A 26,652-nucleotide genomic window follows, 5' to 3' on the forward strand; every position below is an offset into this window, starting at 1 on the left:
ATGGAAGTTGGTGAACACATATCCCAACTCCCTTGCCCTTCAACTGCAAGGAATGTTCTGTATGGACTTCCATGGAGGTTCCCCAACAAGAACGAGCCCCTGCTGCCCACAGCTGTCACCTGCTCATCAGTGCTCCCTTTACTGGCTCCTCCCTTCTCCCTCCCTTCTGGTTACTTCTTGGGATCACCTTCCAGATTAACCGGGCACATCCAAATCCTTGTCTCAGGCTCTGCTTCTGGAGAAGCCCACTGGAGACAGTGACCATATAATTTATCACCCAAAGCAGGACACTTTGGAGAATAAAAGGGATCATGATTAATAACTACACCAGGGCAATAGCCAAGAGTGTTGCAGATAAACCAAGAGGCACAGTCATTCCACTCAGTATTTCAGGACAATCAGCCAGATGTCTTGCATGTGCCAGGAGGGATGTGAAAGTTGCAGAGGAACCAAACATGAAGCAGAAGCAATGACATCTCTGCAGGTGGCAGTGTGAGAGATAACCGCCAAGCACCAGCTGTCTCCCCAACACCCCAGTGTCAAGCCCGGTGGAATTTAAGCCTGATCTTGGGGAAAGCTGACTAAGATGCTTCTTTTTAGCAGAATTGGATGGTAGTTAAGTTCTAGCACAGAAAAAAAAAACAAAGGAGAGTTACATTTTTGTGATCTGGAATCTGTGAGTGTAAAATTCTTTCCCATTCAAGTCCTCCTGAATGACAGCAGTCATTCCTTTCATGATTTTATTAGAAGCTGTTGCCTTGAGCCCCACCTTCTTGAGGGACCCCAAGAGAAAATCAGTGTGTTATAAATTAACCATGGCGGGCGTCATCCCAGGAGCCCTGCCAGCTGGATGCTGGCCCTCCACAGTCCATCCTGGATTCTCAACCCGCTGGGACCTGTCACAGCCCCTCCTGGCCCTGGTGCCTGTTCATCCTGGGCTCAGAGCCTGGAGTTTCTCATCTCTCGGCCAGTGTGCCAAAGCTCAGCAGTATTCAGAATAATCCTCCTCCACATAGTTAGAGGGGAACCAGCCAACCTGGAAAGAGAAGAGAAAGTAGTCAGGGCAGCTTCTGCACCTTCCCTACTGTTCCTCAACATACCAGGCAGGTTCCCTTGCAGCCCCAGGGCCTGTGCACCTGACATACCTTCTACCCTAGAAAGTACATCCCTAAAAAAAAAAAAAAAAAAAAAAAAAAAAAATACATCCCTGAGATACACATGACTGATACCCGCCCCCAAACACCTTCCAGAGTTCTCTATCACATGTCACCTTATTAATGAGGCCTTCCTGACTACCCTATTTAAAATTGCAAACCCTATCCACCCCCCCACACTCCTTATCCCTGTTTTATTTTTCTCCATAGCACTTGTCAGCATCTTATTGATTATATATTACTTATTTATGGGCTTGTCATCTGTCCCCACATTCCCACTACAAAATGAGCTCCTCAAGGGTGGGGATTATTGTCTATTTTATTCATTAGATTCCCAAGAGCCTAGAATAGTTCCTGGCACACCAGAGATGCTTAATAAATATTTCTTAAAAGGATGGATGGATGGTTGGATAGATAGATGGACAGATGAATCCATTATAGCCAAGATTTCCCAAAGGCTCTCTCAAACCCCAGTTGTCCTCCCCTACACATTGAACTAACCATCCACAATTCCTTTTTTTAAGATTTTATCTCATTTATTTGAGAAAGAGGGAGAGAGAGCATAAGCGGGAGGTGGGCAGAGAGAGAGGAAGAAGCAGACTCCCCACTGAGCAGGGAGCCCAATGCAGGGCTCGATCCCAGGACCCTGAGATCATGACCTGAACCAAAAGCAGACACTTAACCTACTGAGCCATCCAGGTGCCTTCTACCCTCTACAATTCTCAACAAAACTGTTCACCTAAGCAATTATCTGAGCTGTTTTTTCACATATGTTTCCCCCAGTAGGATGCAAGTTCCTGACCAAACTTCACTCTTTAACAAAATTTTTTAAAGATTTTATTTATTTATTCATAAGAGACACACAGAGAGAAAGAGAGAGGCAGAGACACAGGCAGAGGGAGAAGCAGGCTCCATGTAGGGCGCCCGACGTGGGACTTGATCCCGGGACTCCAGGATCACGCCCTGAGCCAAAGGCAGATACTTAACCACTGAGCCACCCAGGGATCCCATTTAACAAATATTTTTAAGAAACCATTACAAGTGAAGCAGTATTCTAGAGACTAGGAATTAATTTATGGATAAAACAAATAAGACTCTCTGTCTTCATGGGACAAAAATAAGACCTAGCTGGAAAAAAAATTTTTTTGAGGAACTTTGAGGTCCCTCCTGAAAGTCCGAATGCAGGTAGGCAAAAAAGTACCAAAGGCAAAAGTAGTCAGTTCCAGTTATACCTCTTCATGCATTTAATATTTATTGAGCATCTATTATGCACCAGTCACTGGTGACACTGCCTCAAACAAGAGACAAAAATCCCTCCCTTCATGTCCTCCAAACACACCAATTATTCTCTCACCTCAGGGATTTGTACCTGCTGGTACCTCTGCCTGGAATACTTTCCTCACCTCCTCCATGACCTTCTTGCTGGCTAACTTTACTCATCCCTCAGAGATCACCTGGGCCTCCAGAAGTCCTCCTGACCTGCTCCTACCCTGCCCTGTGATTCCCCATCTCAAACTTGACCACTCAGTGTTGTACCTGCTTGGTTACATGTCTATCATCTTCACTAGACTCTGAGTTTCATGAGGGCAGTGACTGTACCACACTCACTTTGTCATTTTGTCTCCTCAGCACCCAGCAGAATGCCCAACACATAGTATGTGCTCAGTAAATAAAGGCAAGTTGTGTAAATGAATGAAATCTTTATCTCCTTTCCTCCCCTCTGACCAGGGAAGACCCATAGGAGCCACTCCCCACCTGCTCCATTCCATAATTCTAGGCTCTAGTGCTATAGCCAGGTCACCCCATGCCCTTTCCCCAGCCTGTCAAGCTTTGCACCAACTCACCCGGCCATAGATCTCCCCTCGCCACCAGCCTTGTTGCCCCTTCTTGTTAAGGATCTTGATGATGTCACCCTCCTTGAGAGACAGCTCTGATCGGTCCCGGGCACAGAAGTCATAGCGTGCTTTGGCTGTGCCAAAATATTTGGTGCTTCCTGCTGTGTGGGGGAGAGCAGAGGTGGGTAAAGAGCCTGGAGCAGACACCTGCCTGCCATCTAGGGACAGTTGAGGGGAGGAATGCTCTCAGGAGAGTAACACGAGGATGAAGGGTCCCTCAATACTTCTTCATGCAGAGTACTGAGTGCCCTGTGCTCTGAGTGGACACAACTGTACGTCTGGAATCATCCTTCTAGCCCAATCACTATCCAAGTTTAGAAAATAATGCCATTTACGAACTTTTTAAATGGCATCTATATGTTAATAGTGAAAGGAATAGAGGGAAGACATGGAGAAATTCATTCTAGGCTGTTCATATTAATTATCCTAAGAATACCAAGGGTCAAAAAAGAAGGGGAATACAAGGAAGACATACAGGGGAGAGAAATACAGAAAATTTTTCATAGTAAAATATTAAGTAACATTATAGAATGGAAAATTAATTTTTAGTATTTCTGAAAATATGCTAAGATCCAAATTGACACCAGAGCAAAAAAGTAACACGCAGACAAACACAAACATCTATCCCATTGGGTGATGAAGATCCTCTGATGATGCCTGGAGTCCTGATGTTATGTTGGTGTTGCTTTTTCAAAAATGTAACATTTTAATAATAATTAATCTTTAAATCTCTCTTTAAAAAAATTTTGGCTATATAAGAATTCAGAAACTATGTGACTTTTCTGAAAAACATACATCAGGATGCACTCTAGCAAAATGAAATTTTGAATAAAATTGAATGAAATCAGAATAAGGAATTTTCAAAATAAAGGGAAATATGAGAAACAAGAAATATAGATGGAATCTGAATAATTCTTGATACTGCATTTGAGAAGCTACATGCAATTGTTAAGAAAGAATTCTAGAACCTATGTCATAATGATTTTAATTCATAGCAAACTGTATCCAACATTTCCAGGTAATGTCAATGAACCTATGGGAGAGGGATGTAAAGGAAAAGAGAAGAAGGCATTAAAGATCTTGCCTTTTTGTGAGAGAATGTTATAGATACTAATTAATTCTTGATATTGACACAAAAATATAGGCTTAAAAGTGCAGGTGAGGACCCTTCTGCTACCTAGTGTCCTCATCTTCCCAAATACAAAAATAACCTCCCTCCCACCTTCCATCCAAGTAAATCAACATGCAAACCACTCAAGAGCAAAGGCACTGACTTGTGTGAGAAGGAGCTCCCACTATTTAACAGATATGACCCCTATATGCCCACTGGAATGTCCATGGCATCCCCAAACTTGCCCTCTACAATAGGAAGGAGCTGGGACCACAGGCCCTCAGCCTGAGACCTCTACCTGGCGGTTTGCTGATGGCTCTCTTCTCAGGCTCCTTGAAGGGGAACTGCAGGGTGGTGTCCAGTGACTTGAAGCAGTCCTTTAGGGAATTCTGCTGGTAAAACTCCACCAGCTCCTGGAAGGACAGCAGGACAGATGCTATCCAATCAGGCCAGCTCACATGGGGCCAGAGCTGGAAGGAGTCACAGCTAACTCCTCAGGTGCAGCAGGTCCCCCCCGTTCCAGCCTCCCTAGTAAGTGACTCCTTGACTGTTCCCCATGATGGGAAGCTCATTCCCTTCTTGACCAACCAGGACCATTTTGTGGGGAAGAGATCACAGTGCCTAAAGCTGGTTCTCTTATTAACAAATTCTCTTCATAATAAATTTACCAAATAATCAACTTGCCTGATAATCAGCTCACCAAAATCAACTCCCCCATGGGTGTCAAGAGTCTTATTTTTGTAATTAATAATTATTATTATTATTATAAATTCTGTTTATTGAACATCTATTATGTGCTGGTCAGTATGCAATCACACATCATAAAAATCTAATAATCATGAAAGATGAATACATTCATGCTTCTCTCATTTTATAAATGGAGAAACTGAGTCACAGAGAAGCCAAGTTCCTGATCTGAGGTCCCACATCTGGAAAAGGGAAGATCCAGAATAGAGTCCCCTGGGGGAAGGGGCAGTAGAGTGTAGTAGGAAAGACAAAACAAAATGTCTCATGGTTTAGAGTTCTAGACTCCAAAAATGCTAGTACCATGAAAGACACACACATGAAGAAAAAGGAAGAAGAAGAAGAAGAAGAAGAAGAAGAAGAAGAAGAAGAAGAAGAAGAAGAAGAAGAAGAAGAAGAAAGATTTTTTAAAAGACTGGCAAACTATCACAAACAAAAAGAGACTAAGGAGATAAAAGAGAAATGCAATGTGTGATCCTTGATTATATCCTGGAGGAAAAAAAAGAGCTATAAAAGGCATATTTGGGGCAGGAGTTTGGAAAATAGACTGTATATTACATAATAATTTTCCATCAATGCTCAACTTCCTGGGTATAATCATGATACTGTAGTGAGATACAAGAATGTCTGGTTCTTCTGATATCCATGCTAAAGTGTTCTTGGGTAAAGGGTCTTGATGCCTGCAACTTATTCTTATATAGGGCAAAATAAATGTGTGTGATGGGGGAAGGGATTGACAGAGAAGGCACAAAAGAGGTAGAATATTAATTAGTAAATGAAAGATTCACAGATGTTCATTTCACTATTCCAGGAACTTTTAGGAAATCTTTCAGAAATAAAACAATGAAGGGAAAAATTTTCAGAATCAAGTTTTGGGGGAGAAAAACATATATGAGCAGTCCTTAACCTTTTAGGGAATCAAAGACCTGTTTGAGAATGGAGTGAAACCTGAGACACACGCCTCCAAATACGTGCAGCTATGTGCAAAATTCTGTATCTTCTTCCAGAGAACTCAGAGCTCCTCAAAGATCCACAGACCACAACTTAAATACACGTGCCTTAGGCCAATGGGCTTAAAATGTCTAAAAGTGTGCCCCAAATTACAGGGCACCAAGCAGAAGCAAAAATGCTTGGAAGGTGTTTGAATTCTCAGTGAAAAGATCATTGAACAGATGAGGCAAAGCTAAGTCTTGAAGTCTTACAGAAACAGGAGCTCTGTTCCTCTGTGATACGAGAAAAAGAATATCAGTTTCACCTGTGTGTGAAATAGAACCTCCTGCAGTGAGGTGAGAGGATTCACTAGAGTCCTATCCATAGCACATCTGGTCACCCAGTAAGTGTTGGCAAATGCTCACTGCTGTTACTCATCACCATCATCATCATGGGCCATTAGGAGAATGAATTTAAGGCCAATAAGTTGCTCCATGGTGCTCTTGGAGGGGCTGCTCTGAGTAGGGGAAAGGGCGGTCCCAAGATGGGGCTTCAGGGAGGGCTAGATTCTCCCAGATTCTGATAGGCCAGGATTGAGGTAGATTGGTGCTTACCGTAAGCCCCCGGAAAGCCTTCTTCTCTGTAATCCGGTACAGTCCTTCTGCTGTCATGATTTTAATATGCTTGACCTCAACATTATACCTGGAAGCAGTGAGAGAGAAGCCCAGATAGTCACTGTGCCCTGACACTGGAGACTCAAGCTCATCGCCTGCCAAGTCTCAGCCCCCAAGCTATATACCCCAACCATGGTCTCACACAATCTTGACAACTTCGGGGAAGAAACAACCATTGAAGCCCAAAGACTCAAGAAACTGCCTCCTGCTGCCCCAGCAGGATTCCCTTCCCTGGGGGATGGGGAGAGGCTTTGCTACTCTAAGCCTTGATATCTTCCCCTGTATATAGGAACCATCTTCCCTGATTCAGAGGTTGTTGAGAAGTCACAAAGATCTTGTAAAGAAAGCCACTTTCTAGAATAGAAAGGATGAGCGCTGTGCTTCTCCCAAGATGGAGAGCCTAGAATCTACAGGAGGGAAAAGAGACCCATTTCCACCAACATGGCGGCCCACAAACTAGTAAGGACATAGAAGAGATATGCACTAATGTCAACACAGAAAACTAGATAACTCACCCCCCCCCCCAAAAAAAAATCTGACTACAGAAAACTAGAAATGGTCTACGGCCATACCACCCTGAATGCGCCCGATCTCATCAGAAAACTAGAAATGATGAGGAAAAAAAAAAATGCTGAGCTCTCAAAAAAGTAAAGGGAAATCCCCAGAGGCCAAAAATGAGGTTGAAACCAAAAACAGCTCACTGCATAAACTGCTACCCTACAGGGTTTGCTGATCTTGCTAACCAAGTAGCTTATGGCTTGATGATCCCACAGAAACATGGGATGAGTTACTAGGTCCATTGGAGGTGGAGAGTTAGCACTGAGACCCCCACACTCCATAAGCCTAGACTATCAAATGTGACTTCCTCTAGAAAACCCACCTGTCACTCACAGGGATGATAAGAAAATTTATCTGTCTCAGACCCAAAACAGAAAAGTCACCCTTGAGAACGCAGAACCTCACACCTGCCCTCATGCAAGTTTGGGATTTGAACATAAACCCACATGCACAGTCTAGGAAACTAAGGAATTAACCTAAAATGTTTAACCTGGAAGAAAAAATTAACCTGTTGGTGATCCCAACAGAAGCAAATGCAAAATTTCTGGAGACCCAAGTAGCATGAGATTCCCAACCAGGAAAGCCCCACTCAACATCACAAGACAAAATTACAAAACCGACCAGGAAACAAGTCACCATGAGTGAGAAGCTGCACACAACAAACAGGCATGAGTGAAGGGGTCCGCTAGCATTGTGCCCAGATGGCATTTCCGCCCCTTGCTAGAATGTGCTAAATGCCTTTTGGAGCCTGCCTGGGGGTCATTGTTCTTTCTTGTGGGCTGTCAGTCAACTGAAAGGAATAAGATGGATAAAAACACCCAGGACACTGCAGGGTTTAATAAGAGATGGTTGTCATAACTACATTCCCTTCCTCCCAGGTTCCTGCAGCGCCCAGGTCATAGGGGTCAGGGAGGGAGGAGTTACTTAATGCTGATGGCAAATTCTGCTGTGTCCTTCACCCTCTGCCGCACGAGGAACGTCCCATCTGAGCGGTTGGTGAGGATACTTTCTGCCCCTGAGCGCTCCATGGGGCCGGCGTACCTGTCAAGATACACCAAGGAGAAAGGTCCACACTGCCCCAGTGCCTGGGCCCCCACATGCCATATGGGGGCCGCTCTTCCCCTTCCATCCCTGTGATTTTTAAGTTGGTGACAGTCCCAGGGCAGGCTGCTCCAAGATGAGCCACCTTGGCATGATGGCCATTTTGAGTTAAAAAGTGATCAAAATTTAGCAGATTTAGGAAAAACGTGACATTCCTGTGAAGTGCATTCCTTCCCTCGGATGTCCCACACCCTTATCCCTTTCTTCCTAGTGCAGGATGACATCTGCCTCGTTTTGCTTGACTGTCTTGGAATTTCAGTGTCTGTGTGGATTCCCCAGGCATGCAAAATTAAGTTTGATTTTTTTTTTAAGTTTGATTTTTCTCCTATTAATCTATCTCATGCCAGTTTGATTCTTAGTCCTGCTAGAAGGACCTTGAAGGAGACAGGAATTCTTGTCCTTTGATGCAGAGCAAGCAACTGGTAATCTCCTAAGTAAATGGTCCTCCTGAGTTCTAGGAGTTTGTGCTGGCACATTTTCTGCCTACAATTTATCAGCAGGTCGGTCACAAGTCCTGAAAGCCTGGACTTGAGGTTGGCACCTGAAGTGGGGCAGTCTGGTGGGAACTCAGCCTTAACCTGTGGGGTCTGGTGCCATGTCCAGGTGAGTAGTGTCCAAAATGACCTAAATTGTAGGACACCTGGCTGAGAGGGAAGAATTGCAGAACTGTTTGGGGGTGGGGAAAACCCCACACATTTGGTTGAGAGAGTGAGTATAGAAAAACAGGGTTTTTTTTTTTTTTCCTTAAATCTGGAATTTGACATTGCTTGGATGGACATTTACTGGGTCCCCACTGTCTGCCCCTCTCTGTGACCGCCAGGACAGAAACTGGGTGAGGAGAATGAGACACAAGCACCAGGTACAAACTGTGAAGAGAGAACCCAAACATTCCACCATCAAGATAAGTGATAGCAAAGAGGTACGGAGTGTTTTAATACAATACTTTTAATAATCAAAATGATTGACAAAACAATCATTGAGGGAGTGAGGCACCCACACACACTGCCCCGTGGACGGGCCCTGAACATACAACACTCGGGGCAGGAACTAGACAGAGAAGGACACACGGTACATGATTCCACGTGTGTAAATCATCCAGAATAGGCTCCTCCATGGACAGGAAGGTGTTAGAAGTGGGTGTGGGTGCTGGGAGCCTGGGGGTGACCACTAATGGGGTCAGGCTTGCCTTTGGGGGATGGAATGTTCTGGAGTTATAATGGTGATGGCCACGCAACCTTGCAGATGCCCTAAATGCCAATGGATATGAATATATTTATGCTGTAGACACAAATATGTAACATAGATAATATATATTAGTCATAAATAATACACAATATGGATGATATTTAAGTGTGAATATGAATGTATTATGCTATAAATATAAATATGTAACATATATAATATATACTAATTAAAGGTCATAAGTAATTATAGATGATATATAAAGGTGAACATGAATGTATCTGTGCTGCAAATATAAACAGAACATAAATAATATACATTAATTAGAGGTAATATATAACTATACAGAATACATACATGTAAATATGTAACAGAAATGTAAATATTAATATAAATGCCACTTCAAATGGTTAATTGTATGTTATATGGATTTCAACTCAGTTTTAAAAATTAATGCAAAAAGGGATCCCTGGGTGGCTCAGTGGTTTAGCACCTGCCTTTGGCCCAGGGCACGATCCTGGAGTCCCGGGATCGAGTCCCAAGTCGGGCTCCCGGCATGGAGCCTGCTTCTCCCTCCTCCTGTGTCTCTGCCTCTCTCTCTCTCTCTCTCTCTCTCTCTCTATGTCTATCATAAATAAATAAATAAATCTTTAAAAAAATATTTAAAAAATAAATAAATAAAAATAAAAATTAATGCAAAAAAATCCATAGTGAACAAAATGTCAGGGCTTTAAATAAAGACAAGACCTGACTCCGTACTCGGGGTTCCCTGCATCACCTCTTTCTACACCAAGCCCTGTCAGACCCCATCTTTTTTTTTTTTTCAGACCCCATCTTTATTTACAATTTTGATATTTTGCTTATCATGGATTTTGTTCACCTTGCTTTTTTTTTTTTAATTAAGCAAGCTCTATGCCCAACAAGGGGTTTAAACTCCCTACCCTAAAATAAATAAATAAATAAATAAAAAATAAACTCCCCACCCTGAGATCAAGGTTGCATGCTTCCTGACTGAGCCAGCCAGGCACCCCTGTTTGCCTTGCTTTTATTTTAAGTGTTGCATTGAAATATTATGGATCTTGATCCCTGAGTTTTTGAGGGCCCCTTAAATTCTGTGCCTGAAATGAATCACCCAGTGCCAGGCATGATGATGACTGCATCTCAGCAGGGGAGGGCAGAGATGGGGTTTGAATCCTGGCTCTGCCACTTGGTTGCTCTGTGACCTCAGGAACTGATTTTGCCACTCAGAGACCTAATTTCCTCTTCTGAAAAGAGGAAGCTAAAACTGCCCCCATGGAGTGACATTTCTGACCCCTGGCAGTAACGCAGCTGATGTACCTCGTATGCGGTTGGCGCTGGGGAAATGTGAGCATCATTACGCCCCTTGTGTTACTATGACTTTTGAGGGGCAGTAAAGTCTGGCTCTGGAGTCAAGCAGGTAGGTTCCATCTAATCTCCGTCATTTCCTCACTGTGTGACACTGAACAAATCACTTCCCCTCCCTAAGCCTTGGTTTCCCCCTTCTTTGCCAAAAGGGAGGAAGAAGAGCAAAGAGCTATTATGAGAATTCAAAGTGCTCATCAAAGTGCTGACCTGGCAGTCATACAAACAATCCCGTATGACATCATCTAAGATGCCAGCAATCATAAAATGCACTGTTCTTTCACGGGCCATTGTGAAATAAAAACTCCTACCCATAAAATGAAGCAGAAGACTGATCTTCCACTGGTGGTAAAAGCCATTCCAATGTTAGAGATGTTAAAATATTTCTTTAAAAATGTGCATTTTAGAATTGATGGAATGTAGTCATAATAAGATGGTCACAATAATAACAGAGCTAATCTAATTGCAGAAAATAAAGTGCTTACTGTGTGCCAGGCATGGGACTAAGAATTTGACAGGGAACAGCCCATGGAAGCCTTATAACAACCCTATAAAGTAGATGTTGGTATTAATCTATTTTCCAGAAAGGAAAGCTGAAGCCCAGAGAGGTTGAGTTACTGGCCCAAGGTCACATAGCTGGGAAATGTTGGACTCAGCATTTGAACCCAGGTCAGAAGCAACACTGACTTCTGGGCTCCAGAAGCAACACTGTAAACCTCCACCCCTCACTGTTCTACCTACAATAAGTGTTCAAAAACAGGAAGGAGGGGCTGCTGTTACCATCCCCACCACCATTTTCCTTCCAGTGAGACCCTAACGTCCCAAAGTCAGGGAGCCTCTTTTGTTTTTCTAGCCCCTTAGCAGCCCTGGGTACAGGGCTCAATCTAGCAGTTAATACCCCAGAGTTCAAAAAATGAATAACCGGTTGGTTTAGAGGCCCCTTCAAACCCAACCTCGGAACACCCTCAGAGGTCTCAAGTTGAAAATAAGTTCTGTATGTTGGCAAATTGAACACCAATAAAAAATAAATTTATTATTAAAAAAAGAAAAAGAAAAAGAAAAGTAGTTCTACTCACCAGAGATGAACAGACAGGTCCTGAGGGGGACCCTAGGGACACAGACAGAGATTGGGACTTAGGATAAAGAGCCCAGGTTGGCAACAGACTGCAGAGCACTCCATTAATTCACTGTCATTTACTATCATTCATTCCACCATCCTTTCCTGAATGCCAGGCACTGTGCTTTTCACTAAAGATGCAGCCTCAGCATCTCGTGGGAGAGACTAGTCCACTTCCAACAGGGACTGTCCAGCCACCTGTTTTAGCATAACCCTCAAGCCAAGAATGGGTTTCATATTTTTAAATGGTTACCAAAATTAAAGGAAGAATAATATTGCCTGGCATGGGAAGATGGGATGAAATTCACATGCCAAGGTCCATAAATTCAGTCGCTATTGGAACATGGTCACACCCTCTCATTTACACACTGTGGCTGCTCTTGAACTACTCTGGCAGAGGTGAGAAGTCACAAAGAGAGCCTGTGACCTGTAAAGATGAGAATCTATATTATCTGTCTATTTACAGAAAGCTCAACCCGTAGTGTGAATAAATGCAAAGGTGCTCACTTCCACCACATTAGGATGGTTACTGTAAAGAAAACAAAACAAACAAAACAAAAAGAGAAGATAGCAAGTGTTGGCAAGGATATAGGGAAATTGGAAATCTTGTATTACTGGCAGAAATGTAAAATGGTACCACCGCTATGGAAAACAGATGGTAGTTCCCCAAAAACTAAAAATAAAATCACCATATGACCCTGCAATTCCTTTTCTGGGTATCCACCCAAGGGAATTAAAAACAGGGGTTCAAAGAGATATTTATACATCCATGTTCATGGCAACATTATCCATGTTAGCCAAAAGGTATGTGTCCATCAAGAGATGAACAGGTTAACAAAATGTGGTGTGTACACACAATGGAATATTGTTCAGCCTTAAAGACAGAAGGACATTCAGACACTTGCTACAACCTGGATGAACCTTGAGACATTATGCTCAGTGCATAAAAAATGAATTTATTAAAAAAAATAATTTAAAAAAAAAGGAAAAGCCATTCTCAAAAGGACCAATTCCACTTATCTGAGGTTCCTAGAGGAGTCAAAGCCATAGAGACAAAAAGTAGATAGTGGGATCCAGGGGCTGAGGGAAGGGGTGGGGAGTTTAATGTTTCACAGGGACAGAGTCTCAGCTTTGCAAGATGAAAAGAGTTCTGGAATTGGATGGTGGGGTTGGTTATATAACAGTGTGAATATACCTAATGCCACCAAACTGTACACTTAAAAATGGTTAAAATGGTAAATTCTCTGTTATGTGTGTTTTACCATAATTTAAAAATAGTAACAATAAAAAGAATGAGGAATAACCTACCTCATTGCAAAACATCACCCCAAAAGAAAATCCATACCTATCACCCATTAAACCTTCCACCGTTATTCCTTCCACCTCCTGGGAGTATCTGGGAACTCTTTTTTTTTTTCTGGGAACTCTTAATTTGCTTTCTTTCCCTGCAGATTTACCTATTTTAGATATTTCATGTAAATGAAATGATTGCAGAATGTACTAAATGCCACTGAAGTGTGCACTTTAAAATGGTTAATTTTATGTTTTTCAAATTTCACCTCATTTTTTAAAGAGAAAAAAAGAATGAAATGTTCTATGTACAGTAGTATGGAAAGGTCCCAAGATATATTAAGGGAAGGGGGCTGCAAAACAGTGAGTGTGAAATCCTTTGAACAAATCGTGGGGGAAATGAGAATCCGTATTTGTATCCACTTGTATGTACATTAAGAAACTCCATGAGGCACACAGAAAACAAATAACAGTTGTAAGGTAGGTGGTGCCAGGAGGATGGAATCCTTGAGTAGAAAGGGGAATTGTCATTTTTTCTATCTTTTTTCTGAGCCTTCATTGTAATGGGAGAGGAGGAGGCTAGGATGGGTGTAGCTTTAAAAAGGCAGTACATTTCGGAGGCAGAAATTGGAGAGATGCCCAGATCTCGGCTTTTGAATGCCATGTCCCACTGAAAGGACCAGAGCTCCTTGGGGGGAAATGGTTGATTCCAAGACTGGGGCATGGAAAGTACAAGGTAAGTCTGGTATTATGCCAGAAAATAAGGAAGAGCTCAGAGAATAATAGGGATATATTAAAAGGACAGATAGGGCTTTCATTGGCCAAAAGTTGGACAATTTTAAAGAATCCATGAGCATTCCTGAGATATGTGCATACAAACCTGATTGATTAGCAGATAGACAGATACCCAGCTACACAGATACATAGATGCTTGATACATAGATCAATGCATAAATGATTAATGGATACACAGAGACACAGGTAGATACCTAGATGATCATTAGATACATAGATAACTGATAGTAGGTAGGTTGATTGATTAGGAGATAGCTCATCCTTACAGTAGAACATCTGCTAAAAAACTTGGACAGAATGATAGAGTTGGATATGCATAATGTAGCTTCACAGCAGAGAAACCCAGAAGACCCAGGCCAAAAAAGAAAAAAAAAATCACTAAAAGATAGTTGGAGGGGGGGGTTGTCAAAACTTAAATATGGACAATAGATTAAATCATAGCATAATCTCAATGTCAAGTGTCAAATTCATGATTGTTAAAATCATGCTATGGTAATGTAAGAAAAAGTTCTTGTTCTTAGGAGGTATTTAGGGATTAAAGGAAAATATGTCTGTAAACCACCTTTTAAATATCTTCATAAAAAATAATATGAATTTCTAAAATAAAATGTGCAGAGAAAGAGCAAATGAAAGAGCAAACGGGACAAAATGCTGACAGCTGGTGGATCAGGGAAAAGGCTATTTGGAGTTTTTTGCATTATTCTAGCAACCATTCTGGAAGTCTGAAATGATATCAAAATTAACAAAAATGATACAAAAGCAACAAAACAGGAGAGAGTTTCCCTCTGCAGGTTCCTGTTTGGGCTGTGAAGCAGCCAGAAGAGCATCTGTGGTGAGGGAGGGAGGTCTGGGGAGAGTGGGAAAGATGTGAGGTCACTGTAAGGTGAGGGGGTCAGGCCAGCAGAGGACTGCTGAAAAACAGGCCAGGCACAGTGTGAGCAGGTGTGTCCACAGGAGCTGGGCCAGGAGGCATGGGTGGCCGGCTCCTGGTGAGACAACATTCACTGCCTCTGAAGGAAGCCAGGGACTGGCCAGGCCTCTGAGCCCCTGCTCCTTCTCCTTTACAAGGGCGAGGACTTTCATACAAGAATCAAGGGAGAAAGGACTGGTCATCATTCTGCACGTGGCCCCTACTCTGGGTTCAGGTTTGGCAGAATGTGGACTTCAGGAATGACCTTACCATGATGGGCAGCCCCTCCCTATCTCAGCAGTGTCACCCCAAGCCTTCTTGCCCTCACACGACCCTTTCTGGAACCCCTTGCCCTCACTCCATCCCAATCTCAGGCACTCACATGCACGTAGGGCTTGACTCTGTTACAGGGAAACCAGCCAACTTCATTGGTAGCCGTGTTTCTGCCCTAAAAGGCCAGGAGGGAAAGACATGGACAGAGAGGTTATAGGCATTCATGCTTGTGTGTGTGCTGAACTTTCTACCCAGTGGCCACGCTGTCTGTCCATCTATCTCGCTGTGACCTGCATGACCCACGGAGTGCCAGCCAGTATCAACTTCCTGGGAAGATGGCCATCTCGGAAGAGCCGATCCAGTCCTAGATATCCCCATGTATATCACCCTCCCCAGATGCCTCCTCCAGACCAGCCTCTCCTGCCAGCGTCACTTCCCAGGACTGCCTGCACCCATGGCCCCACATTCAGGTCCTTCTCCATCAATCCTACGGCTCAGCCTGTACCTCCCACCAGTTCTGTTCGGCCTCAGCCTTGGTGAGCTCCACGATGTCTCCAGGGTTGAGCCGTAGAAAAGGTCCAAAGGCTCCAGGGGGTGGAGGAAGCCCATAGTACTCCTGACACACCTCCATCTTGGGCAGACCTGGAGGGGAGGGATGGTGGTGGCTTGGTGTGGTTAGTAGTGGTCAGGGATTTTCAAACCTGAGTCTCAAGGCCCACCAGGATGGTGAAAACTAGAGGCTGACAGCACCAGGTGGTGGTGAGGAGGTGGAGCACCTGAAATTCTATGTTGCTGCTGGGAGTCCACTTTGGACAGCAGTCTGGCAATATCTCTCCAAAGCTAAATAGATGTCCACCTTGTGATCTGATAATTTGACTCTGGCATATGTGACCAAGAGAAACAAATGCTCATGTCCACCAAAAGTTCTAGACAAGCTTACTTCACAAGAACCAAAATCTGGCAATGACCCAATGTCCTCAATAAAATAGATACACTGAGTGTGATATAATCATGCAATGGAATCCTAGACAGCAGTGACCAAACTGAGTCTCATTGACATGACACTTGACTCAAGAAGCCAGATGCAGAAAGAGGACATACCACATGAGTCCATTTTTATGAAGTTCAAAGAAAGGCAAAACTCATCTATGGTGACAGAGGTCTAAGAGTGGTCCCCTCTGAGGGCCAGGTGGGTACTGACCAGCAGCACTGGAAACTTTCTGTGTGGTGGAGATATTCAATAGTGCAGTCTGGTAGGACAATCACTGGCCAGAGGTGGCTATCTGTCCCCCAACACTGGTCTGAGAGTTTCCGGAGGACAAGCAGCACAGCTATTTTAGCTGTTTGCCCCAGACGACTTCTACAGTAGATGCTAAACACAAATAACCCATCCCTGGTGTAATTCCACAAAATTCGTTAACATAAGAATGAGTCTAGCCTCTCCCCTCTGCCATTGAGCTAAAAAGAATCCATGTCCTCCACTTCCCCATCCTCCTGGTGGAGGGCACTTTGCTGAGACCAAATATCATAATCAGATTCTGTGGCGTGGCATCAAGAGGAAAGGAGGTGAGAACTATCAGAGGCGTGCCTAGTTGACTAAGGCTAGAGAAGGCATCTCTCAGAGAGTAAGAGAAAAGAGGCAGTGGATAAGAAAAGTGGATGGTAAGAGAAAGAGCATCTTTAAAAAAAAAAAAAAGGATTTATTTTTTGAGAGAGAGGGAGAGTAAGAAGGAGCGGCAGAGGGATACAGAGAGAATCCCAAGCAGACTCCCCGCTGAGTGTGGAGCCCGACGTGGGGCACAGTCTCATGACCCGGAGACCATGACCTGAGCTGAAACCAAGAGTTGGATGCTTAACCGATTGAGCCAGTCAGGTGCCCCAAGAAAACACATCTTAAGGACTGTTATTATCAATGCATTCTTTTCCAAGCACTTGAGCAAAGCAAGTAAAGAATCTAAGTTAGTTATTTTTAAATTCCTTTCAGGGAGACGCCTGGGAGGCTCAGGGTTGAGCGTCTGTCTTTGGCTCAGGGCATGATCCTGGTCCAGGGATTGAGTCCTGCATTGGGCTCCCTGTGAGGAGCCTGCATCTCCCTCTGCCTACGTCTCTGCCGATCTCTCTGTGTCAAATAAATAAATAAATAAATCTTAAATTCCTTTCGAGTTTCTAGGACTAGAACAAATGGATCACAGCTTTATAAGCAGCACATTATGTGGTTGATAATACAATTGTTGAGATCTGAGGCAAAGACCAGATTTCCTCCCGCCCCACACCTGGACTCACCCAGCTCATTCCTCTTTTTGTCCTGAGCCCGGCGATGTGGCTTATCCTGGAGGGAGAGACCAAGAAAGCAAGCGTGGATACCTAGGCCCAGCCTGGGACTTCCTCAACCCCTATGGGGGCACCCAGCAAAGGGCCATGCCCACTGCTGGGGTCTCCTGGGTCACCCCTCATTATCCCCCATGATTTTCCATGCAGAGAAAGGAGCATGGGGGGTCTCACCTTTTTCATAGTTCCTGAAAAATCTATGGGAGAGAAAAGGAAGTAGCTAAGATGGGAAATCCCCCCACGCAGAACCAAGCCGACTCCCACCCTTTCTCCCACTGGTATACCTTGCCCATGTCGGCCACACGGAGGGACCCTTCCCAGACACTCCTTGTGTGCAGGTGCCCGGCACCGATGACAACGGTAGCCCTGATAGAAGGTGCCTCTGGGACACAAAGGCGAGATAAAGCAAAGTCAGTGATGTTGAACAGACACAGCCAATCATTTTGCCAAGGGTCCCCTTGGGTTCTCTTTAGGGCAGCAGAGACATGGGGAAGCCAAAGCTCAAAGGAGAGCCTCCTGCCTTCCAACTCAGGGGGAAGATGGCCAGAGGAGCCCTTCTAAGGAAGAAAAGATACCCAAACCCAGGCCCCAGGCCCATCCTCCCAGACTCCCACCTCAGCAGCATCTGGCAAGCCTTGCACGACGTGGTCTCCTCAAAGGAGAACATCTGGAAGTCATGCCCATTGGCAGTAGCGTTCTCGGGGTAGATGTTGGAGCTGGAGAGGGGAGAGAATTCCATGCAATGGAATAGTATTCAGCACACAAGGGAATGAAGTACAGACACGTGCTGCCACTTGGACGCATCCATGCAGCCGTATTGGATATGCTGCCCAAAGCATATTGTGCCTCTCGGTCTGCCCACCGATGGGCATTAGGGCCGTTGCCATGTTTTAGCTATTGTGAATAGTGCTGCTATGAACATGGGTGGAGACTATAAAGCAAATTGGTTGTCAGGGGCTGGTGTTGGGGGGTGGGGGATGGGGAGTGATGGCTTCATGGCTGCAGGGTTTCCTTTTGGGGGATGAAAATGCTCTGGAACTTGACAGAGGTGACGATTGCACAACACTGTAATGTACTAAATGCCACTGAGTCATATGCTTGAAAAAGCTAAATTTTTTTTACATAAATTTCACCCCAAGAAGAGAAAGAAAAGGAAGGAGGAAGAAGATGAGTCTGTCCAGGCTGGTGGCTGAAGCTCACACAGAACCTTGGCTTTCTGAGCATGCAGACAGCATCAAAAGCCTATCCCTCCCAGTTTCCAGATGAGGAAACTGAGGTTCACGGTGGCCCTACAGAGCGGAGCACAGAATTGCCTCTCGGCCTCTGCCCGCATGTAGAGTCTTCTGAGGACAGGAGGATGGAGGAGGAAGGGATCTCACATGGCCATCTCGAACTGCTCCATCCACTTCTTCTTCAGTTCTCGTGTCTTGAAGAACAGCTCATAGCCCTGGACACCTTGGTCCTCGATCAGGAGAAACATATGAGTCCACTGCAGGGAAGCAGAGCTCAAAATGAAGGCACCCACTCTGCAGAGGGGGGACCACATGCCCCCTTTACCCCTACTCCTGTGGGGAGAAGAGGGTCAGGCCTATAACAGCCTCTCTACCCCCAGGAGAACCAGGCACAGGTACCTGCGTATGGGTCTGCCCAGGAGAACCAAATACACATCCATAAATCTAAAATCACACACACACACACACACACACACACACACACATACTGGAATTCTAAAGGTCAAGGGGGGAGGCTTGGGCTGCACTAGGGCTTCCCACCACTGGGGATCCCAGTTTCGGCCTCAGAACACACCTTCTTGTTTTCTCGCTCCCCAGAGGAGTCATCTCGAACCTGGAAGCTATGCAGGTTCACAAAGTCCTTGAGGTCGTAAGAGTCCCCTCGGCGCTTACAGATGAGAAGAGCTTTGTCGAGCAGGAAGGCGTACCTGAGAGCGGCTGGGTCAGGTGCCTCGTCTGGCTCCCCCCAGGGGTCCCCACCAGCTCCCCACTCGCTCGATCTCCTCCACCATCCAGGCCCCACCCTGCTGTCCATCTAGGATTCCTGCTCTTCTCTTCTTAGGCCAACTTGGCAGTGCCCCCCTGTCTATCCATCCTGACTTCACCCATAAGATCCATACTGGTCCCAGCACCTGTTGGTCTTGGCTCTACACACACGTCCACGTTGGTCCTGCCGTTTGTCCATCTAGGCTCCACCCCATGGTATAACTAGAAATCTGGCCCTGCCTCTGCCCAGGCTCTACCCTATATCTGTTGGCTCTGCCCACCTGTCCATCTTGGAGCGCCGCTCCACTGAGGTGATCTTGAGCTCCCCATCAATCTTCGGCCGGCCATAGTGGGCCAGAGACTGGTCCTATGCAGCAGGAAGGGGGTCTAGCAAGGGGCCACCAAGGAAGATACCACATACCCTTCCCTCATGGCCACACACCTGGCTATCCCTGCCCTACCCCCTCACCAGGTTCTCGATGGACAGCTGGAAGTTGGTGATCTGCCGCAGTGTCTCGTTGTCCCGCTTGACCTCGTTCACACACTGTGCCAGGTCCTGAGGGTAGAATGAGGGTATGCCTAGACACTGCCTCCCCAGCCCACCCAGTCCCCTACCTGGCTGGGGATAGGAGGTCAGCCCCTCCACTCAGGAGGTATAGAGAGGTATAAAGAGGGTATCCCCAGATGTCCTGTCCCCAAGGGGAAGGCTGGGAATCACTCACTGGGTCACGTAGGCATGTCACTGTTGGTGAGAGGAGGGTTGCCTGTGGGTGTGACTGTGTGCCTGGGCTGCACTGCCTTGAAGGCATATGTACCTGTGCGTGAACACTCACCCTCATGGCATCCAAAGCCAGCCGCAGGTTCTCCTTCTCCACTGCATCCTGCGTGTGTTTGACCAGCTCCTGCATGACCCACAGAGACAGACATCTTCATGACCTGGGCCTGCCCTCTCCTCTTGGGAGCCCTCCACACAAGCCTGGCCTCCCAGATTCGTCCTTCCTCCCAGAGGGTCCTAGGGCTCAGCCCCTGGAAGCCAGCTCCACCCCGCTCCTAGGACACAGAGAGGAATAGAGGCCAAGCCCTTGCCTAGGGGCCCCCACTCATGCACCTGGAGAAGGAGGTGGTACTTGAGCACCCGCTGCATGGGTACCATCAGCAGGTCCCGCAACGTGAACCTCCCATTGTTGGCTCGCTGAGAACATTCCTGGGGGGTCAGAGAGGGAGAGAGATGAGCAAGATGAGGTGGAGACAGGTGTTGATTTTTCTAGAACTGGAACCATCATATCTCCCCTGAGGAAATGGTGAAGAATTTCCTGGAAGGCTGGCAAATCCTGCCTGGGGCAGAAGCCCAGGATTCCATCAGCTGAGTGGGGCTGGTGAGGGAGAGAGGGACAGGTCTGCAGGGTCTCCACTCTAGAGACCAATGAGCCTGATGTATGGCACACAAAGGTGGCTCCTTATCATCTCTGCCCTGTCTGTGCTTCCAATGGACACACTGGGCCAGGGTGGGGCTCAGCCCAGGATGAGGGCTCGGTATGAACTTGAAGCTCAGCCTGGACCTGGGGCAGCCCCTGAACTTAGGGCTGGGGATCAGGATGGAGTCAGAGTTCAGTTCAGGGTGAGGACCTCAACCTGGTGTCAGGGCTGAGTGCAGAGTCGGGGTTCAGCTGGGGTCAGGGCTCCGTGCTCCCATCTACCTCCTCCTGCTCCATTTCTCCCACTCACCTGGTCAGTACCTCCCTCCCCAAACCCTCAATGGGCAGGTCTCTGGCTGGGCAGCCACAAAAAGTGGCACCATCAATTCAGTCTCCTCCCCACTGCCCCTGGAGCCTGGGGAGGAGTAAGAGGGTTCCCCAGATGTGGCCCAGGCACCCACCTCCAGCTTCATCTGCACATCTTCCCGGGCTGTGGCCACGCGGTCCAGGTGCTTGCTGGCCGACTCCACCTGGCTGCAGTAGCGGCCGTAGACGAGGAACCTGAGGGAAGGACAGGTGGCCGGGTAATGGTGGCCGGCACCATGGTCAGGCAGATCTGGGTGTCAGTCCAGGCCCCACCTCTTCCCAGATGGGTGATGCTGAGCCTCGGTCTCCCCATCTGTAAAATGGGCATAACAATGGCACCTCCCACAGGGAGCTATTGTAGCGCTGAATGAGACAACGCATAAGAAGCTCTTAGCATTTGGTATATTGTCGCTTCAACGTTCATTCATTTAACCAACACTTACAGGGCACCTACTGTGTGCCAGGCCCTGTGCTAAGCACTTTAGGCATCAATTTATTTAGTCCTCACCACGACCTAGGAGGTACGTTCCTGTGCCACACTGATTTGATAGATGTGGCACCAGAGCACAGAGAGGTTAAGTGGTTTCCCAATATTACACAGCCCCAAGAGGCAGAGCTGGGGATTGAACCAGAAATGAGCGGTCCCTTGCCCAGGAGCAAAGAAGGAAAAGCCCTGCCTGTCCAGTAGTCTCTGAGGGCAAGATCTCCCAAATGCCCAGCCTGAGCAGGACAAGGTGACTTCCAGGAGTCAAGGCTGGCCAGCTGGGTCTCACCTCTCCTTGTATTTGATGAAGACCTGGTAGAGAGTGGGCGCAGTCGGGGCGGCCAGAGCTTCCTTCATCTCCTTTAGGAAGTGAGTGTGTACGCGAAGTAGGTCCTACTCGGAAGAAAGGGTAAGACCGGGGCTCAGGAAGCCAAGCAGGAGATGGGTCACCCTCCCACTCTATGTTGCTCAACTCCCAACCCCCACATTCCAGGGACAGGTGAGGCCAGCAGGTTGTCCCCACTGGACAGAGGCCAGGAGGGCTGGGGACTGGCCAGCTCACCTCGATGTTGATGAAGATGATCTCAATGTCTTGAGGTTTGAGGAACCGCTGCAGGGGCTTCATGAAGTGCTGTGGGAGGGGAGAGAAGGGTGAGGGAGGGGCCTCACCCCTCCTGGGAGATGAGGACAAGGAGGCAGAGTCAGAAAGAAACAACAGAAAGAGAGACTAAGAGAGAAAGAGAGATGGAGAATGTTCACACAAACACCTGTACGTGGCTGTTCACAGCAGTTGTTTGTAACAGTCAGAAAGTGAGAACAACCCAAATGTCCATCAGTGGATGAGTGGATAACAAGATGTGGTCCGCCCACACACGGGAATATCAGCCCTGAACAGGAGCGAGCGCCGACATCTGCTGCCCCGTGGAGGGACCCTGAGCTCATGACACTCAGGGAGGGAACCAGAGACAGAAGGCCACACGGTGTGTAGCTCCACGTGTGTGAAATGCCCAGAACAGGCTCGTCCACGGAGATGGTAAGTAGATTAACAGTTGCCAGGGGCCGGGGAAGGATGGGCTTAGGGTGTGATGACTAAAGGGTATGGGTTTTCTTTGGGAGGGATGATGAAAAAGTTCTAAAATTAAATAGTGGTGATGGTTACAAAGCCTTGTGAGTAAACCAAAAGCCACTGAGTTGTAGCCATTAAATGAGTGAACTGTACAGTATACTGGGTCCACCTCAATAAAGCTACTGAAAAAAAAAAAAAAAGAAAAAGCAATGGCCCAAAGGAAGGGAATAGAAGGTCAGAGAGACGTAACAGAGACACGCAGACAGAGACGAGGGTACAGGAACGGGTACAGACAGGGACAAAGGGGCACACACAGGGAAAGAGAGACAAACAGAGGAAGATGTAAGGAGAGACCTAGAGGGAAAGAGACAGACACAGGAGACAGGATGACGAGAAAAGCAGAGACAGAGATGAAGAAACACAAAGCGACGGGATAGAGAAGAGCCCCAGGTCCTCTGGGGACACAGTGGCCTCTCAGTGTGGCCCAGAGGCCGCCACACCGGCGGATGTGCACCTGCAGGGCCACCTCCCGCGTATGCGCCTGCCAGGGGCTGGGTTGAGCATCGCACCTGCTGGATGGAGCCCAGCGTGTCCGTGTACTTCTCCTCCGTCTGCTGGATTTCCCGCAAGCAACAGCACCGCTTGTCATACTCCGTCATCTTGGGCTGAGAATGGGGAGCAGAGGTCGGTGTTGGGGTGCATGTATGCACATGCCCAAGTGTCTGCCCAGACGTCATACCCCACCCCACCCACCGGCATGGGCATGGGCTCCGTGCGCATGAGGTCTTCGTAGATCTCGTCACCCTCCGCTTCCTCGTTCTCCACGCAGTCATACAGGTCCTCGTCCTCCTCCACCGTGTCACTGCGGGGTATGGAGTCAACCAGGGCCACCGGAGTCCCTAGGCCAGGGACTCCACAGGCCCCTCCCAGATCAGACTCGTGTCCCCTCAGATCCACAGGACAGGGCCATGCCCCCTGGAGGCCCCCCAAAGATAGGGTCACATCCACTCAGAACCCCTAGGGCAGGGCCATATCCTCCCAGACCCCTTAGGGCAGGGCCATATCCTCTCAGACCCCTTAGGGCAGGGGCATGTCCCCTGAAACCCCTTAGAGCAGGACCATGTCCCCTCAGATTCCCAGGGCAGGGTGGTGGTCCCAGACACTCACTCGATCTGGTCAGACAGGCCACTGTAGATGTCTTCATCACCCACACTCTCCTCCTCAGTGGGAAAGGGCCTAGGGGAGCCATAATGGTATGAGCCAGAGGCTTGGGGGCCAGTTGGGAGGGGGACTTCCAGAAGGGGGAGGATTGGGGCCAGATCAACCCAAGGATGCCAGCTCAAATGGTTACTCACATGATCCCCTTATTCTGGGCAATCGGGGTCCAGGACAGAGCAGACAGGGTGTAGATGACCTGTGACAATGGCCATGGCTGCTCAGCAAGCCCCTTGCCCACCCACATGCCAGAACACAGCCTCAGACTCCATCTGAGACTAGATATTATGGTTAGACTCCACATCCCTAGGAGTCTAACTCAGGATTTTCTCCACCTTCCCACTCCTCTGTGTGAGTAGGTCAGGTTCCCCTAAGCACCCACCACTTGATTGCCTTCTTCTATGCAATCCTTATAACCACTCAGAAAGTATAGGATGATATTACTCAGAAAAGAGGGACCTAGGGCTCAGAGAGGCATGGCCACAAACCTGAGGTCACACAGCAAGTAGCGAAGCAGGATTGGAACCCAGTTCCAAAGATTGGAACACACCCCAACCCATGCTCTTTGTATCTGAGGTACCATCTGGTCTGACTTACCTGTTCCTCCCCCAGTAGCCCTTAGCTTTCCCGGTGTAAGTGTTCATGGAAATGGACTAAATCCAATCTTTCAGCTCTATGTGCCCAGTTCATGGGCAGTTCAGCACCAGCTTACCTTCCCAAAATCCTGTACATCGAAGAGGTCAAAGGCCTCAAAGAGTTCACTCCGCTTGAGGCCAAACTTCTCACAGCAGGTAGACAAAAAGGTACGGATGTTCTTAAGGCATAGGAACTGTGAAGAGAGACAGAAATGGGGGTAGAGGAAACATAACAGGACGGGGAGCAGCTGAGCCCTGGGCAGTCTGTCTTGGGGACTGGCAGGGAAGGGGGAAAAGAAGCCATCACCTCCTTCTCAGTAAGCCGCACCCTCTTCTGATAAGGATCAAGCTGTACCTGAAGCTAGATCTACCCTTGAATTCTTCTTTATTAAGGTAAAATTCATATAACATAAAATTAACCATTAACTGATAACAAAACATATTATATACATACAATGGAATATTACTCAGCCAGGAAAAGGGATGAAAGTTTGATTTATGCTACAACATGAATGAACCTTGAAAACATTCTTCCCAGGAAATAAACCAGACACAGAAGGACAATTATTATAGAATTGCACTTATATGAGGTCTCTAGAGTAGGCAAATTCACAGAGAAAGTAGATGGTGGGAGCCAGGCTTTGGAGGAGAGGGTGGAGAGTCAGAATTTCATGGAAACAGAGTTTCCATTGGAGAAGAGGAACAATTTTGGATATAGAATGCCACTGTATTGTACACTTACAAATGGTTAAAGTGATAAATATTCTTTCTTATATATATTGTATTCAAATATTTTATATAAACTTGTATTTATATTTATCAAATATGTATTTATGTCATTTTCTGTATGTATATGTAATGGTAAATACTGTGTATCTTCTACTGAGATAAAGAAAATCTAACCATGGAGCAGCCCCGGTGGCTCAGCAGTTTAGCACCGCCTTTGGCCCAGGGTGGGATCCTGGAGACCCGGGATCGAGTCCCATGTCGGGCTCCCTGCAGGGAGCCTGCTTCTCCCTCCACCTGTGTCTCTGCCTCTCTCTCTCTATATATATGTCTCTCATGAGTAAATAAATTTAAAAATCTTTTAAAAAATCTAACCACGAACCATTTAAAGTGTACACTTGGGTGACATTTAGCACATTCACCATGTCCTGCAATGAACACCTCATCTAGATCCAAGATGTTTTTCTCAGCCCAGAAGGAAACTCTGTCACGCAGAGTCTCTGTCATTAAGCAGTCACCTGCCATTTCCACTCTCATCCTTCTCCCTGGCAACCACTGTCAGCTTCCTGTCCCTATCATTTACTATATCCATAACTGATAAATGGATAAACAAAATGAAGTATATCCATTAAATTATTAAGCCAAAAGAAGGAGCAAAGTACTGATACATGCTACAAAGTAGATAAACCTCAAAAAAGTGATGCTCAGTGAAAGAAGGCAGGTACAAAAGGTCACATACTGTATGTTTCCATTTATAGGAAACACGTCTGAACTTTTCAATTTCATGAGCCAACATATACCTTTCTTGTTTAAATCAGTTTGGGTTGGGTTGTAGTGACTTGCAACCACAAGATGTTACCCAATGCAGCAGTCAGATATACAGGATATCACTCTGGGTTTGGGGTATTTGGCTCTGTTATAAACAAGCCCTCACATCCTTGCATTTGCCTGATAACTCATCCAAGTGTCCATATGGGCTCAGCTCTCTCTAAGGTCTCTAGATCCTACAGAATCCTAACCAGCCTTGCTTGACCACAGTTTTATCTCATAGCTTTGCATGAGCACCCGCCGTGTACCCAATTCCTGGCACTCTCTCTAAATATATTACAGATATATATATATATATATATATATATATATATATATATATATATATCTGTGTGTGTGATGAGCACACCTAAAATCTACTCTCTTAGTATATTTCCAGTGTTCAATACAGTATTATCATTTTTCTTTTGAGAGAGAGTGTGTGTGAGAACATGTGCGTGTGAGTGGGAGTGGGGTGGGGGGGGCAGAGGGAGAA

At 46.4% G+C, this 26,652-nt stretch overlaps 1 protein-coding gene across 2 annotated transcripts in view; it reads right to left on the reverse strand.

The window, feature by feature from the left end:
- Nucleotides 1-725: 725 nt before the first annotated feature.
- The window catches only part of VAV1 (vav guanine nucleotide exchange factor 1), a 49,922-nt gene continuing 23,995 nt past the window's right edge, over nucleotides 726-26,652 (reverse strand). The window contains exons 2-27 of one of the 2 annotated variants that reach the window (XM_038567529.1): nucleotides 24,701-24,817; nucleotides 24,129-24,187; nucleotides 23,941-24,009; nucleotides 23,527-23,635; nucleotides 23,343-23,438; nucleotides 22,270-22,338; nucleotides 21,997-22,100; nucleotides 21,319-21,418; nucleotides 20,551-20,646; nucleotides 20,276-20,344; nucleotides 19,912-19,998; nucleotides 19,724-19,809; nucleotides 19,252-19,384; nucleotides 18,825-18,934; nucleotides 18,060-18,161; nucleotides 17,730-17,827; nucleotides 17,620-17,642; nucleotides 17,401-17,446; nucleotides 15,623-15,759; nucleotides 15,227-15,292; nucleotides 11,809-11,840; nucleotides 7,991-8,107; nucleotides 6,449-6,536; nucleotides 4,459-4,573; nucleotides 2,999-3,150; nucleotides 726-1,036 (exon numbers count right to left, since the gene is read on the reverse strand). In XM_038567529.1, coding sequence (XP_038423457.1) covers nucleotides 983-1,036; nucleotides 2,999-3,150; nucleotides 4,459-4,573; nucleotides 6,449-6,536; nucleotides 7,991-8,107; nucleotides 11,809-11,840; nucleotides 15,227-15,292; nucleotides 15,623-15,759; nucleotides 17,401-17,446; nucleotides 17,620-17,642; nucleotides 17,730-17,827; nucleotides 18,060-18,161; nucleotides 18,825-18,934; nucleotides 19,252-19,384; nucleotides 19,724-19,809; nucleotides 19,912-19,998; nucleotides 20,276-20,344; nucleotides 20,551-20,646; nucleotides 21,319-21,418; nucleotides 21,997-22,100; nucleotides 22,270-22,338; nucleotides 23,343-23,438; nucleotides 23,527-23,635; nucleotides 23,941-24,009; nucleotides 24,129-24,187; nucleotides 24,701-24,817 — 2,334 coding nt within the window. In that variant the 3' untranslated portion in view covers nucleotides 726-982. The remainder of the gene's footprint in view (nucleotides 1,037-2,998; nucleotides 3,151-4,458; nucleotides 4,574-6,448; nucleotides 6,537-7,990; nucleotides 8,108-11,808; nucleotides 11,841-15,226; nucleotides 15,293-15,622; nucleotides 15,760-17,400; nucleotides 17,447-17,619; nucleotides 17,643-17,729; nucleotides 17,828-18,059; nucleotides 18,162-18,824; nucleotides 18,935-19,251; nucleotides 19,385-19,723; nucleotides 19,810-19,911; nucleotides 19,999-20,275; nucleotides 20,345-20,550; nucleotides 20,647-21,318; nucleotides 21,419-21,996; nucleotides 22,101-22,269; nucleotides 22,339-23,342; nucleotides 23,439-23,526; nucleotides 23,636-23,940; nucleotides 24,010-24,128; nucleotides 24,188-24,700; nucleotides 24,818-26,652) is intronic. The other variant, XM_038567530.1, reaches the window with a different exon arrangement.

Source organism: Canis lupus, chromosome 20, assembly GCF_011100685.1.
Source record: "Canis lupus familiaris isolate Mischka breed German Shepherd chromosome 20, alternate assembly UU_Cfam_GSD_1.0, whole genome shotgun sequence".
Classification (NCBI taxonomy): Eukaryota; Metazoa; Chordata; class Mammalia; order Carnivora; family Canidae; genus Canis; species Canis lupus.